The sequence below is a fragment of the Gigantopelta aegis genome, chromosome 14, assembly GCF_016097555.1.
Source record: "Gigantopelta aegis isolate Gae_Host chromosome 14, Gae_host_genome, whole genome shotgun sequence".
Lineage (NCBI taxonomy): Eukaryota > Metazoa > Mollusca > Gastropoda > Neomphalida > Peltospiridae > Gigantopelta > Gigantopelta aegis.
In genome coordinates this window covers 14455170-14468565 of record NC_054712.1, presented here as the reverse complement: position 1 = coordinate 14468565, position 13396 = coordinate 14455170, and the positions used below count along the sequence as shown (strand labels likewise).

At 37.3% G+C, this 13396-nt stretch overlaps 1 protein-coding gene across 3 annotated transcripts in view; it reads right to left on the bottom strand.

Moving 5' to 3' along the window:
- The window catches only part of LOC121389427 (unconventional prefoldin RPB5 interactor 1-like), a 28819-nt gene that overhangs the window by 9662 nt on the left and 5761 nt on the right, over window positions 1-13396 (bottom strand). For all 3 annotated transcript variants that reach the window (XM_041521053.1, XM_041521054.1, XM_041521055.1), the window contains exons 3-8: window positions 13268-13346; window positions 11417-11552; window positions 10170-10261; window positions 6555-6618; window positions 5432-5600; window positions 4041-4284 (exon numbers count right to left, since the gene is read on the bottom strand). In XM_041521053.1, the coding sequence (XP_041376987.1) occupies window positions 4041-4284; window positions 5432-5600; window positions 6555-6618; window positions 10170-10261; window positions 11417-11552; window positions 13268-13346 (784 nt within the window). The remainder of the gene's footprint in view (window positions 1-4040; window positions 4285-5431; window positions 5601-6554; window positions 6619-10169; window positions 10262-11416; window positions 11553-13267; window positions 13347-13396) is intronic.

Here is a 13396-nt window from a genome sequence, read left to right as displayed (position 1 = left end):
TTAATTAGTCAACAAATCTGCCAGTTCATGCAACAGAGGTGGGTGGATAACAGTATCCTGGATGCTCAGTCTAATGAATGTATTTGTTCAACGACATACAAAAAAAGATGGAGACTCAATCTGGCTAAACATTTTAACCAATCAAACAGGAAATATAATATATATTGCTATGGTTCTAGCATGCTGTTCTTGGCATCCATCTTCTCATTATTTTGTGGGGCCATTCATCAATTACATGATACAAAATGTTTAGACCACCTCCCCACACATAACATTTTAACGCTTAGACGACTTCCACCTCCCAAAGTTATGTAATGCTTGTCAGATCCCCCTCCCCACACTTTCCCCGTCAAAATGAGGTAATTTGACTAATTTTATCAGGTTTTCTGTTTGCAGAACCGACTGTGTGCATTTTGCTTTACAAATAAGAATTAAGACAGTTGTTTTGAAAGCCGTACGTAACTCTCGGCAAAGACCCCACTCTCTCCCCAAAAGGGGCGGGACGTAGCCCAGTGGTAAAGTGTTCACTTGATGTGCAACTGGTCTGGGATTGATCCCCATCGGTGGGCCCATTGGGCTATTTCTCGCTCCAGCCAGTGCACCACGACTGGTATATCAAAGGCTGTGGTATGTGTTATCCTGTCTGTGGGATGTGTATATAAAAGATCCCTTGCTGCTAATCGAAAAGAGTAGCCCATGAAGTGGCGAGAGCGGGTTTCCTCTCTCAATATATGTGTGTTCCTTAATCATATGTCTGACGCCATATAACCGTAAATAAAATGTGTGGAGTTAAATAAAACATTTCCTTCCTTCCTTCTTTCCTACGCCCTCTCCCATATACAAGACTAAAACATACTTTGGCCTTTGATATAGCAGTCATGTAGCACTGGATGGGACTAGGGTGGTGGGGGAGTGGGGGTGTTTTTGTGGGTGTGGAGATGTTATACTCAGTGGTACCGCGCTCACCTTCCTTGTGGAGGGTTTCAGAATAAACTGCCCTCAACATATTCAGGTTTCTTCCTGTCTCAGCCAGTGCCCCACAACTGATACATTGTATGTACTGTAGCTGTCAGTCGAGTGCTCGCCTGAGGTGCTTGCGTCGTAGGATCGAATCACCTCAGTGGACTCATTCCTTGATTGAGCTTTTTCACATCCCAACCAATGCTGGTATATCAAAGGCTGGGGTATATGTTGTCCTGTTTGTGGAATGGTGCATGTGTAAAAGATCCCTTGCTGCTATTGGTTAATGAAAAATGTAGTGGTTTTTTCCTCTTAAAATACAACTAAAAAAATACCAAATGTTTGACATACAACAGCCGATGATTACTAAATCAATGTGCTCCAGTAGTGTCGTTAAACAAAATAAAAACCTTTTTTTCAGCAGCAGTATGTTTCCTCTCTGTCTTGACCAAATGTCAAATTAGCAATAGGTGCCGTTAAACAAACATTCCTTTCCTTCTGTTTGGTAGGGAGGTGAAAGTAACCAAAATTAGCTAAAAATCACGTGAGCACTCTACCACTGAACCACATCCCATTCTTCAAATGTGAAACGCAGGCACTGAATTTTAGTATTTGTGTTTAGAATTCCAGAGGAATTGTAAAAATCATGTAATATAGGTATTTCATCTGACCCAAACGCTGAGATTCGTGGAAGCACGAAATCATGCTAAATTTGCATCCTGAAAAGTTTGAAGTTAACGGTTAAATTTATAATAAGGTTAACACCCAATACCTGAAATTACGGCAAAAAAACAACATGCCAATGTAAAAAAAAAACTGAATATAGTCCCAGGCCAAAAAGTGCCATGGAGAATTAAAAACACAGCATTCTCTATGGCACTGTCGATTGCCATGGGCAAATGCAGGTGTTTTCATGTTAATAAAAGCTATTTCAGTGTTATAAAACAAGTATTGAAAATGCTGTATTAATATTGCTATTTGGCTAAAAATATGAAATGTTTTTAAAAAATGCTGCATAGTGTATCTACCGTATATCTTCGCCTATAAGTCGAATTGTTTTGACCCAAAAATTATTTTATAACTTGGGGGGGTCGACTTATAAGAGGGTAAAAAAATTTCACCCAAAAATATTACCGTTTTGGGGATTATTTTACAAGTTTTATTGTTGAAGTATGCCCTGTATTTATACTCAAATATGTTAATTTGACACATTTATTTTTTTGTAACGTTTTTTTTTTGGCATTAAAACGGTTTTGGTTATGCAAAAAGGCGTGCGATATCACTCACATGCCAATAGAACAGTCCACTTAGTTAAAATAACAGTCATCACTAATAGTAAAAATGTAAACAATTATTACTAACTACCTGTTGCCTGAGTTTATTTTGAAATCTGGTCACTGGCATTAATGGTTGTTCAAACAATGTTTTGTCGGTGATTAACTTCATCATTGAAAAGTTCATGAATATTACTGAGCTGACACTTAAAAGAGCTTAGACTGATATATCTGCAGTTCACTAGAGCAATAGGGACATACATAAAAACCAGTGTACTTTCCAGAGTTATCCTCCTTACATGTATTAATATGGCGGCAAAACATGTGATTAACTGATACTTTCAGTTTTATTGTAGTGATCTGTTGTCAGTGTTTATAAATAAAGTTGTTGTCTGTGCACAAAACCATGCTGTACAGTGCCATACAGTAACAGCCAAACAGCTTTCACTATCTACTAAGGGAATATTTCGTTTTGATGCTATGTTACTTGTTTGCGATGTACAAAACGTGAAAACCGAAGTTTGTAAAATAATTTTCTTTTGTTCAAATATTGTACATTATTGTTCTCATGTGCTGAAAATAAGAAATACTTCAATATTTATAACTTGTCTTTCATGGGTCGACTTATAAACGGGTCAATAAAAAAATACGTTTTCAGGGCTTGAAATTAGGGACTCGACTTATAGCCAAGATCGACTTACAGGCGAAGATATACGGTACTGCTAACAGTAGCATGACATCATGTTCTTTTTTTCAGATAAAGAATGGAACATTTTGCATACATATTTTGTAAATGCTGTGAGAGCACTAAAGTGAAAATGAAAGTAGGACTATGTAGAAAACTTGATAATTTTCTCACTCCAGGGGGAAATTCAATTAGTTTGTGGTCCGGTTAAGATGAAAAGACAACACTTTTATGCATTACTGAGAGTACAAAGTTTAAACCGTTTAGCTCATACTTCATAATTTTATTATTAAGTTAACCTTTAATGTAAAATTTCACCAAAGAACAAAGACAGGAACTATTTTCAAGTAGCACTAATATTCAGAATTCCACTAGATCTTCATCTCCGAAAAGAAAGGGAGTCACTAAAACTGAAACACGAACAATAAGTTCAGAGCACGTTGATTTATTAATCATCGGCTATTGGATGTCAAACATTCGGCTTATGGCGACAGTCTTAGAGAGGAAGCCTACTACATTTTTCCATTAGTAGCAAGGAATCTTTTATATGCACCATCCAACAGACAGCACAGCACATACCACAGCTTTTAATAAACCAGTAATCATGCACTGATTGGAACGAGAAACAGCCCGATGGGTCTACCGACGGGGATCGATCCCAAACACATCAAGCGAACGCACTTTACCACTGGGCTACGTTCTTACCCTGTCCCCACTAACAAGTGAAATCACCTGACTGGTGGTGGAGTGAGTGAAAGTGATTTTAATATTCCGAGTGTCATCTGATCCCAAATGTTACATCTCACCCCCCCCCCCCCCCCCACCATCCACCTCCCATATACAACAAGTGAAATCACCTGACTGGTATTGGAGTGGGTGAAAGTGATTTTAATATTCCAAGTGTCATCTGATCCCAAATGTTACATCTCACCCCCCCCCCTCCCCCCCACCATCCACCTCCCATATACAACAAGTGAAATCACCTGACTGGTATTGGAGTGGGTGAAAGTGATTTTAATATTCCAAGTGTCATCTGACACCAAAACAACTGTGCATCAAGCAAGCACTTTACCACTAGACTATGTCCCGCCCCTGTCCCCACGAACAACACGTGAAATCACCTGACTGGTGGTGGAGTGCGTGAAAGTGATTTTAATATTCCGAGTGTCATCTGATGCGGACTCTTCTTCATCACTCGTGTAACCGTCGGATGATGACTGCTCGCTGTCACCCGATGACCCAGAACTGTCGTCAGAGTCTCTGACACTCGTCTTGTGGACACGCCCCTCCGTCTGGTCACTCCACGTGATCTTCTTACTGTCGTGTACATCAACCGTAAACTCGGGGTCGTCTGAGTCACACAGTCTGAAAGAGGGCAACACAAACTGAAATGTTTCAAAAGAACCCAGACAAATATCTCTAAGCTTGTGATGGAATTCAAATGAGAAAAAGTAAAAGAACCAAAACATGCCAAAAAATATGTCTAGACTTGAGATGGAATTCTAATGAGATAAAATAAAATAAAAAACCACCCCGAAATGCCCAAAAAAATTTCTCTATAGTCCATCCCATCCTCCTACAAAAATGTTTTTTGTAAATAATTTCAGTTTGGTTTGAAAGAAGAAGAAAAGTGAAAGTGTTTTGAAAATAATAAAACCCCCACTATTTTTGTGTACAATTTAGAAATCAATCGGTTCAGAAATAAATAACTTGTAATAAATTCCATAGTATGAAAAAAGGTGTTCCCTGTGGGAAGGACTATAGGCGTGAGATGGAATTCAAATGAGATAAAGTCAAAAACATCATGACATGCCAAAACAAAAATCTCTAGGCTTGAAATGGAATTCAAATGAGATAAGGCAAAAGGGGTGGTGGAATAATAATAATAAAAAAATTAAAGACGACTTTCTACTACTTATTTAAGGTTTAAGAGTTTTCACCAAATCACTATGATTTAAATGAGAATTAATTTAGTGATTATATTTCACACGAATCACAGCGTTAAAAAGTTATTTTGTTTTGTTTAACAACACCACTAGAGAACATTGATTTATTAATCATAGGATGTCAAACATTTTGTAATTCTAACATATAGTCTTTGAAAGGATACCTGCTACATTTGTTTTATTAGTAGCAGGGATCTTTTATATGCATCATCCCACAGACAGGGTAGCACATACCACTGTCTTTGAAATACCAGTCGTGGTGCACTGGCTGGAATGAGAAACAACCCAATGGGTCCACCGATGGGGATCGATCTTAGACCGACCATGCATCAGGCATGTGCTTTACCACTGGGTTTCGTCCCACCCTGTTGTCTTAGAGATGAAACCTGCTACATTTTTCCTATTAGTAGCTAGGGATCTTTTATATGCACCATCCCACAAACAGGATAGCACATACCACAGCCTTTGATATACCAATCGTGGTGCACTGGCTGGGATGAGAAAGAGCCCGATGGGCCCACTGACAGGGATCGATCCTAGACAGATAATTAACACAGAATTCCAACCTCTCCAGCTCTCTCTGCTCCGATTCGATCTTCTCCAGCCGATCTAGTCGCACCCACAGTTCCTCGTCTGTCGGCTTGTCCGGTTTCGAGGTGACGGAATCAGACTCGACTTTCTGCGACTCTTCTCTCGATCTCTTCTTGTACTCCCGCACTCTCACCCTGTGCTCCTCTGTTCAAAACAGAGAACATACATTAATGTATCTGTTCTGAATTTGTGGGGAAAGGTCCTATTATAGGATTATGCATGTCGATCAATCCCAACTGCCATGTAAAAGATGGAATAAATATTGTTTAAAATAAAATATAAAACACTTAAAGGTCTGTTACCATAGTTGCAGATGTCATATTGCACTATCTTTACAATTATAAATAACTACACTTTAATTTATCATACATAATTTTTACATAACTAAATTAAAAATATTGAAAATGTTTTGTGCTACCATACAGTGTAAACAGTGGCTTTCCAAGAATTCTGGGCAAAAATATGACATATCTATCGTAACAGTAACAAGTTCTTTGCCTCCTCTGCCGCTAATAAAGCTGGTCTGACCCACGGCACTAACTAACGACCGCCGGTAGTAGGGGTGCATAGTAGGTGGTTATAAGTGCCTCTTAACACATGCCAGAAGTAACTACTGAACACTCCCCGAAGTGGTCAGACTAAGCCCACACCTAAAAGCTGATGGGGAACAGGTGTGTGGCACAGATAGCCACAAGAGACAAGCACCTGCCGCGGTTGGAGAGTGGACTGGGATGTGGAGGTGGACAGCGAAAGAAGTTGAAAGATAGGAGGAGTTGCCAGATCGAGAAGAAATAAAATGGAATTCAAAGGAGAGAAAGGAAAGGGGGCACTGGGATAAAAAAAAACAATAAAAAAACCAAAAACATAAACAATATAGTGAAATAAGTTTGAGTGAGGCAAACAAAATACAACAAAATAAGGTTCTTGAAAGAATAACTGTACTTATTTGATTTGTTTGTGTGATTTAAAATATTCACATTGATTTAAATTGGAATAAGACTGATTAAAATCTGATTAAATATTAAAAACTATACATGATATCGAAATTGTAAAAAAATAATCTGGAAAACTTCATTTGTTTTCCATCTTATGTCATACCTTTCCACTTCTTTTCTTTTTCCTCGTCATATTCTTCCACAATTTCTTTCAATCCACCTCGTTCCTAACAAACCATAAATATAACGTGATAAAATTCCTAATCTGTTTAAAATTCTTCATGTTTGTCCATAAACAAGGCAGAAACCACAACTATGATACAGGCCAGTAAAGAGAAATGTAGATAACTTCACTTATTATCCATATGGTTCAACATAACTGAGTTAATAATAATCATATGAAGCACACATGTAACAACAAGTGTAATGACGTAATTTGGGGAACGGAAGTCATAACATGACGTTGCTTCTCCAGTCCTAGCTCAGACTGTGAATTTAAAATATGATATCATTTTGTCGTCTCCTTCTGGTTGTGGCTGAAACATTTTGAGTTGGGTCTTGTTATTCATAAAGAAAACCTCAATAATAATATGGATAATAAAGAAATTATTACACTCATGTGAGAGTCGTACTGATTTTACGAAACTCGTGTCAGGATTCATGTACAGTAGAACCTCGTTAGTCCGGACTCCAATAGTCCGGACTCCTCACCTTATGGACGTTTTTTTTTACAAAATGAAACAACCACTCAGTAAAGTTATTTATTAATCCAGATATTCAGCTTCCGGAACTGGACGGTCATAATTCTGAACCAAATGTAAAAAGTAAAGGCAAATTGCTTCGTTTGACCGGTCGCCACTGATTGAACATAAATTTTTAAAAATATATAATTTCTTTGATCTATGACCAGACTGGCTTTTTTATTTTATAAGAAAAAAAAGAGTATTTTATTTTTAAAAGTGGGTAACTCTTAATCATACCCTACGGTACCCCATGACCTCGTTTTGTAACTACCCTCCTAACTTACCTGTATGATTTATTACTGAATACTGTTCATAATTGTTTTGTTGTCCAACTCAAGAGTATTGCCAGCCACCCAAAATAAAGACAAAGGAAACGTCTTTATATGTTATTTAGTGATTTCCCTAGAAATTAGGCATGGCATGGTAGACCAAACACTTTTGGGACATTTTCACCATTTTTGGGGCACTTATTCTTCATTAAAAATACAAAACAAATTAATTAAAATAAACATTAATGTAATTTGTGTGCTTGCTTTAATAAATGAATGGCAAAAGATATAAAAGGCATATTTTATTAATTAATAATACCTTTTTGGGGGTTTTATAAAGGCAATATTTTTAGAATTAATTACTGAAAAAGGCTTGTTTAATCTCAGGGCAGCATGGCACTGATTGAGGCAAGATGGTGCTAGACTATTGAGGCATGGTGCTGCACCATGCTAAAACAAGCTAGGGAAAACACTAGTTATTGCTATCAAAACACTGGCTTGTGACTCTTTCACAAGTGGAACAATGCTCATTCAGTTTCACGCCGGTTTTGAGAGAGTTGTATTTCTGTGATAGGGGCGGAGGGATGTATCATGTGGGCGTTTATATTATATCAGTAGATATAGCAGAAATGAATTATAATTTCGCCATTTAATATGTTTAAAATATAATCTGTAAACGTAGAAACTTTATACTAATTATGACTGGATATAAGTGAGAAACAATATGCATTCCTCAACAACGTACCCACTTCGTGGAAATGAACTCAACCACGTGGGCTAGATTTACAACATTAACCGGTACGACAAAACACAACTAATAAAATTTAAAACTTGTTGTCGCTAGTAATCAAACATTTAGTATCAACAATGCAACATGTCTTAAACAGTATTTAATTCTATTTAATCGCATTTTCTAACTTTGAGACAAGCACCTGGCAATACACTACTGAATAGTAGACTGGCAAATAGCGCTTATTCACACCACGAGATGGATCAACAGAACAAAACTGGTTGAAGAAATGTTTGGTTCTAAAAATCAAATGTGTCGTTTTTATTTTGTTTGTGAATTAAGGGAGGTTACTCCGGAAATTCGTTAATCCGGATGTTTTTTTTAATAACCATACTGTCCGGACTAACAAGGTTCCACTGTATTACCCTGACTCTTGCTTGGGTTAATACAAAAATCCTGACACTCATTTTCGTAAAATCAGTACGACACACAAGCTCGTATAATAATCTCTATATATTGCACATGTTTATTGTGTATCTACAAGGATCTGTTGCGTAGTAATTGTTCGTTTCAGCCAGTGCACATGACCGGTATAGCAAAGGTCATGGTATGTGTTACCCTATCTGTGGGATGGTGCATATAAAAGATCCCTTGCTACTAATAGAAAAATGTAGCAGGTTTCCTCTCTAAGACTAATGTTCTCTAGTGGTGTCGTTAAACAAAATAAAAAAAATCATCTGAGAAGCAATGGTTATTGAGACAAGCTCTAATTATTTTTAGACAGTATTCCCCAGTTTAAACATCACAGACATTAGCTTCTCTCTGTTATAACTGTATCTGAATGTGTGTTGCGTGTTTGTACATTAACTTTGTGTCCATTTTCACTCACTGAAACTAGGGTCTATATCTTTTAAGTTGGTAAGTATTCGTTCACACCCCACACCTGGCTCCCACCCATAGCAAGTTTTCAACAGCTTAATTAGTTGATATAAGGCCAATTTTTTTTTAGTTTCTTGACACCACTAAAGCACATTGATTTAATAATCATCAGCTGTTGGATGTCAAACATTTGGTAATTTAGACCATCCCACATACCATGACCGTTGATATACCAGTGTGGTGCACTGGCTGGAAAGAGAAATAGCTCAATGGGCCCACTGATGGGGATCGATCCTAAACTGACCATGCATCAGGTAAGCACTTTACCACTGGGCTATACCCCCTACCTCCCACCTGCAGAGGTGTAAAGTCACAACACTGACTTCCCTCTAATGGCTAACCCATCACCTGTCCTCTAGTTAACCTTCTGTTTCCTTTTGGTTTGGGGCGGGACGTAGCCCAGTGGTAAAGCGCTCGCTTGATGTGCGGTCAGTCTGGGATCGATCCATGTCGGTGGGCCCATTGGGCTATTTCTCGCTCCAGCCAGTGCACCATGACTGGTATATCAAAGGTTGTGGTTTGTGTTATCCTGTCTGTGGGATGGTGCATATAAAAGATCCCTTGCTGCTAATTGAAAAGAGTAGCCCATGAAGTGGCGACAGCAGGTTTCCTCTCTATATCTGTGTGGTCCTTCACCATACGTCTGATGCCATATTACCGTAAAGAAAATGTGTTGAGTGCATCGTTAAATAAAACATTTCCTTCCTTTTAGGTTCCACCGATTCTATAATATAAGTTTGTTTTGTTTAATGACACCACTAGAGCATATTGATTTATTAATCATTGGCTATTGGATGTCAAACATATGGTCATTTTGAGTCATAGAGAAGAAACCTGCTACATTTTTTTTCCATTAGTAGCAAGGGATCTTTTATATGCACCATCCCACAGACAGGATAGCACATACCACAGCCTTTGATACACCAGTCGTGGTGCACTGGCTGAAGCGAGTAAAAGTCCAATAGGGCCCACCAACAGGGATTGATCCCAAACCAACCATGCATCATCATGCAAGTACTTTACCACTGGGCCAAGTCCCACCCCCACCAATTCTAGACTGGTTCTCTGTTTAGACACTGAGTGTAACGTATACGAACCTCTGCCATATCTTGCAGCTCGGAGGTGAAGGCCATTCTTGGCATCAACAGCTTCTTCTGCTCGTGCAGGTCCTTCAACTGGCGGTCAATCTCTGAGAATTAAATAAAACACTCAATGCGTGACATTCATTAAAAATGAGCACTGTAAGGGACTACCCTGAGTCTGTAGTCATTTCAATATTTTGTAGTACATGTATTAGGGATGTCACGATACACCAACGCATCACGATACTACTGCTGGTGATACAACACACGATACCTTTGCTTGTGTATCAATTCATATCTTAATTCCTTATCAATCTACCAACACCAGTTTGTACTGAGGTGTACGTATTGTTGAGTTAAATCTGTCGAGGAAAGATAGTGGAGTGGACAGAGAACATGTTCCTGTGTATGTCAGTGTGTCTGTGATGTGGTATTTCTATATTAAAACTGTGTTTAATCAGTGTTTCACTTGTAAGAGGTTTATTTCTTATTTTTAAAGCACTTCTGCTAACTTTCAACTTCTTGTTTTACGTGGGAAAACACCATGAATGAGGTATAGGCTTGTGTATAGTGATACATATTGAATTGTGAGGTAGGTATATTGTGACAACCCCAACATGTTTCTCAATATAAAGTTCTGTGTGAAATATTTTGTATGTATGAATTTATTATTTCTTCCAACAACCAAATGAAATTTGAAATAATTTGCCTAAAGGTAATTTCAAATGTATTTATCCATATAAAGCTTTATATTTAAAAAAAGTTTAATGCAAGATAGAGTTTTAAAAAATAGAACAAAGCATGCTGTGTGTTTATTTTGTTGGGGGAACAAACGGAAGTCTTACTAAGGCTGAAAACTCAGGGTAGCCCCTTTAATTCCTGGATTTAAATCACAACCATGAAAAACAACAAACTAAAACATATAAATACAATCCATTAAAAAAAAAAAAAAATTGTTCATACCCAGATAAATGTAAAAGAAATAACAGACAAACCTTGTAATTAAATTTTAATCATACTTCCTAATAATAACACTAAAAGTTCAATTTTATTTTGAATTATTTTTAGTTCTTAAACAGTAACGCTCAGAAAGAGAAAATATCAGTATAAAGTGAAGTCATGACATATGACGTTCCCTGATGTTATGTTTTATGTTCATTGAGAAATGGACAAACTTGCATTGCCACGGTTGAACCAATGGGATGATGTTAAATTGTAATGAATGTAACAAACATTAAATTATTCCACTACAATTGACATACCTTTATTTCTTCTCTCGATGATGTCAATGGCTTGTTTTGCTGACCGCTCTACAAACCAGTTGTCGCCTAGCAACACAAGGACTTCGTTGGTGTGGACTAGTTGACCTGGCATGAAAGCAAGAGGGCCGAACTGTACCTGTAAGCAAACTCAACCATTTTATTATGTACTGACTCAATTAATAACTTGTAGTATTAAATTTATGTCCGTGTAACATGTTTCAGGCTAATAAAGCCTTTCTGAATGAATGAATGTCTAACGACACACCAGAACGAAAAACACATCACTGTTGGGTGTCAAAATAAGGTCAATGCGTAAAGAAGTGATGATGAATATAAAAATTTAAAAGTTAAATATATTCTTTCTAACGAGTATAGTGTTTTCCCTAGCTTGTTTTAGCATGGTGCAGCACCATGCCTCAATAGTCTAGCACCATCTTGCCGTAATCAGCACCATGCTGCCCTGAGATTAAACCAGCCTTTTTCAGTAATTAATTCTAAAATTGCCTTTATAAAACACGCAAAAAGGTATTATTAATTAATAAAATATGCCTTTTATATCTTTTGCCATTCATTTATTAAAGCAAGCACATAAATTACAATAATGTTTATTTCAATTAATTTTTGTGTATTTTTAATGGAAAAACAAGTGCCCCGAAAATGGTGAAAATGCCCCAAAAGTGTATGGTCTACCATGCCTTGCCAAATTTCTAGGGAAATCACTAGAGTAAAATTATATTAATTTTACTGCTTAAAATATCAGTGTCTATACATGTAAGCCCCAAACATTAATGGTTCTTCTGTTTGTACTAATGATTCAAACAATAATTCAAAACCTTTCCCAGTGAATGTTGAACTTGATGAAAAAATACAAAACATTTACTGCTACATGTACATTTTCACTTCACACATTCTTATCATTTTCAGTTCACACATTCTTATCATTTTCACTTCACACATTCTTATCAAATGATGCCTCTTTTCTTCAATCTGGGAAGAGAACAGTCACTACTGCTCTGCCTGCTGTGCAATCCGTTTGACTTTTTTTCTGATCAATAAAATATCTCAAAGTCACTACTCCCATTATAAATCCTAGATTAGTGTCTGCTTTAATTGCAAAATAAAGTACATGCTTAGCTGGGAAAATATTAGCATGGATACAAAGGAAGGAAGGAAATGTTTTATTTAACGATGCACTCAACACCTTTTATTTATGGGCTATATGGCTTCGTCAAGGATACAAAGTCAGAAATGTCTCTATAAATCGTGTTTTGAAGTATGAAGTAGTAAGTAGCTCAGTGGACCTGTACAAATTATTGTATATGCTTAATATTAAAAATATAATCGTTAATGCTGCCTTAATATTCATGAGCTAATGCTGCCTTAATATTCATGAGCTAATGCTGCCTTGATATTCATGAGCTAATGCTGCCTTGATATTCATGAGCTAATGCTGCCTTGATATTCATGAGCTAATGCTGCCTTAATATTCATGAGCTAATGCTGCCTTAATATTCATGAGCTAAAAACAAGTTCTTTATGTTTTAAGGGGTGGGTCACAGCCCAGTGGTAAAGCTTTCATTTGATGCCCAGTCGGTCTGGGATCGATCCCTGTCAGTTGGGCCATTTCTCTTTCCTGCCAGAACACCACAACTGGTATATCAAAGGCCGTGGCATGTGCTATCCTGTCTGTAGGATAGTGCATGTAAAAGATCCCTTGCAACTAATGGAAAATGTAGCGGGCTATTTCAGCCATTGTAAACCCACTGATGGCTCTTGTCAAAAAACACTGTTCTATAAACTGAAACATCTACAGGAAACATACCAGTGTATCCTTGGATACAAGAAACATACCAGTGTATCCTTGGATATGGTGTCAGGAAGAGTCGACAGTTTCTTAGCAACAGCTTCATAATCAGACTTGAACTTTTCCCTGTAAAAAAACATTTTCAATGACGTCTATAAATTGAAACTGAATTAAAC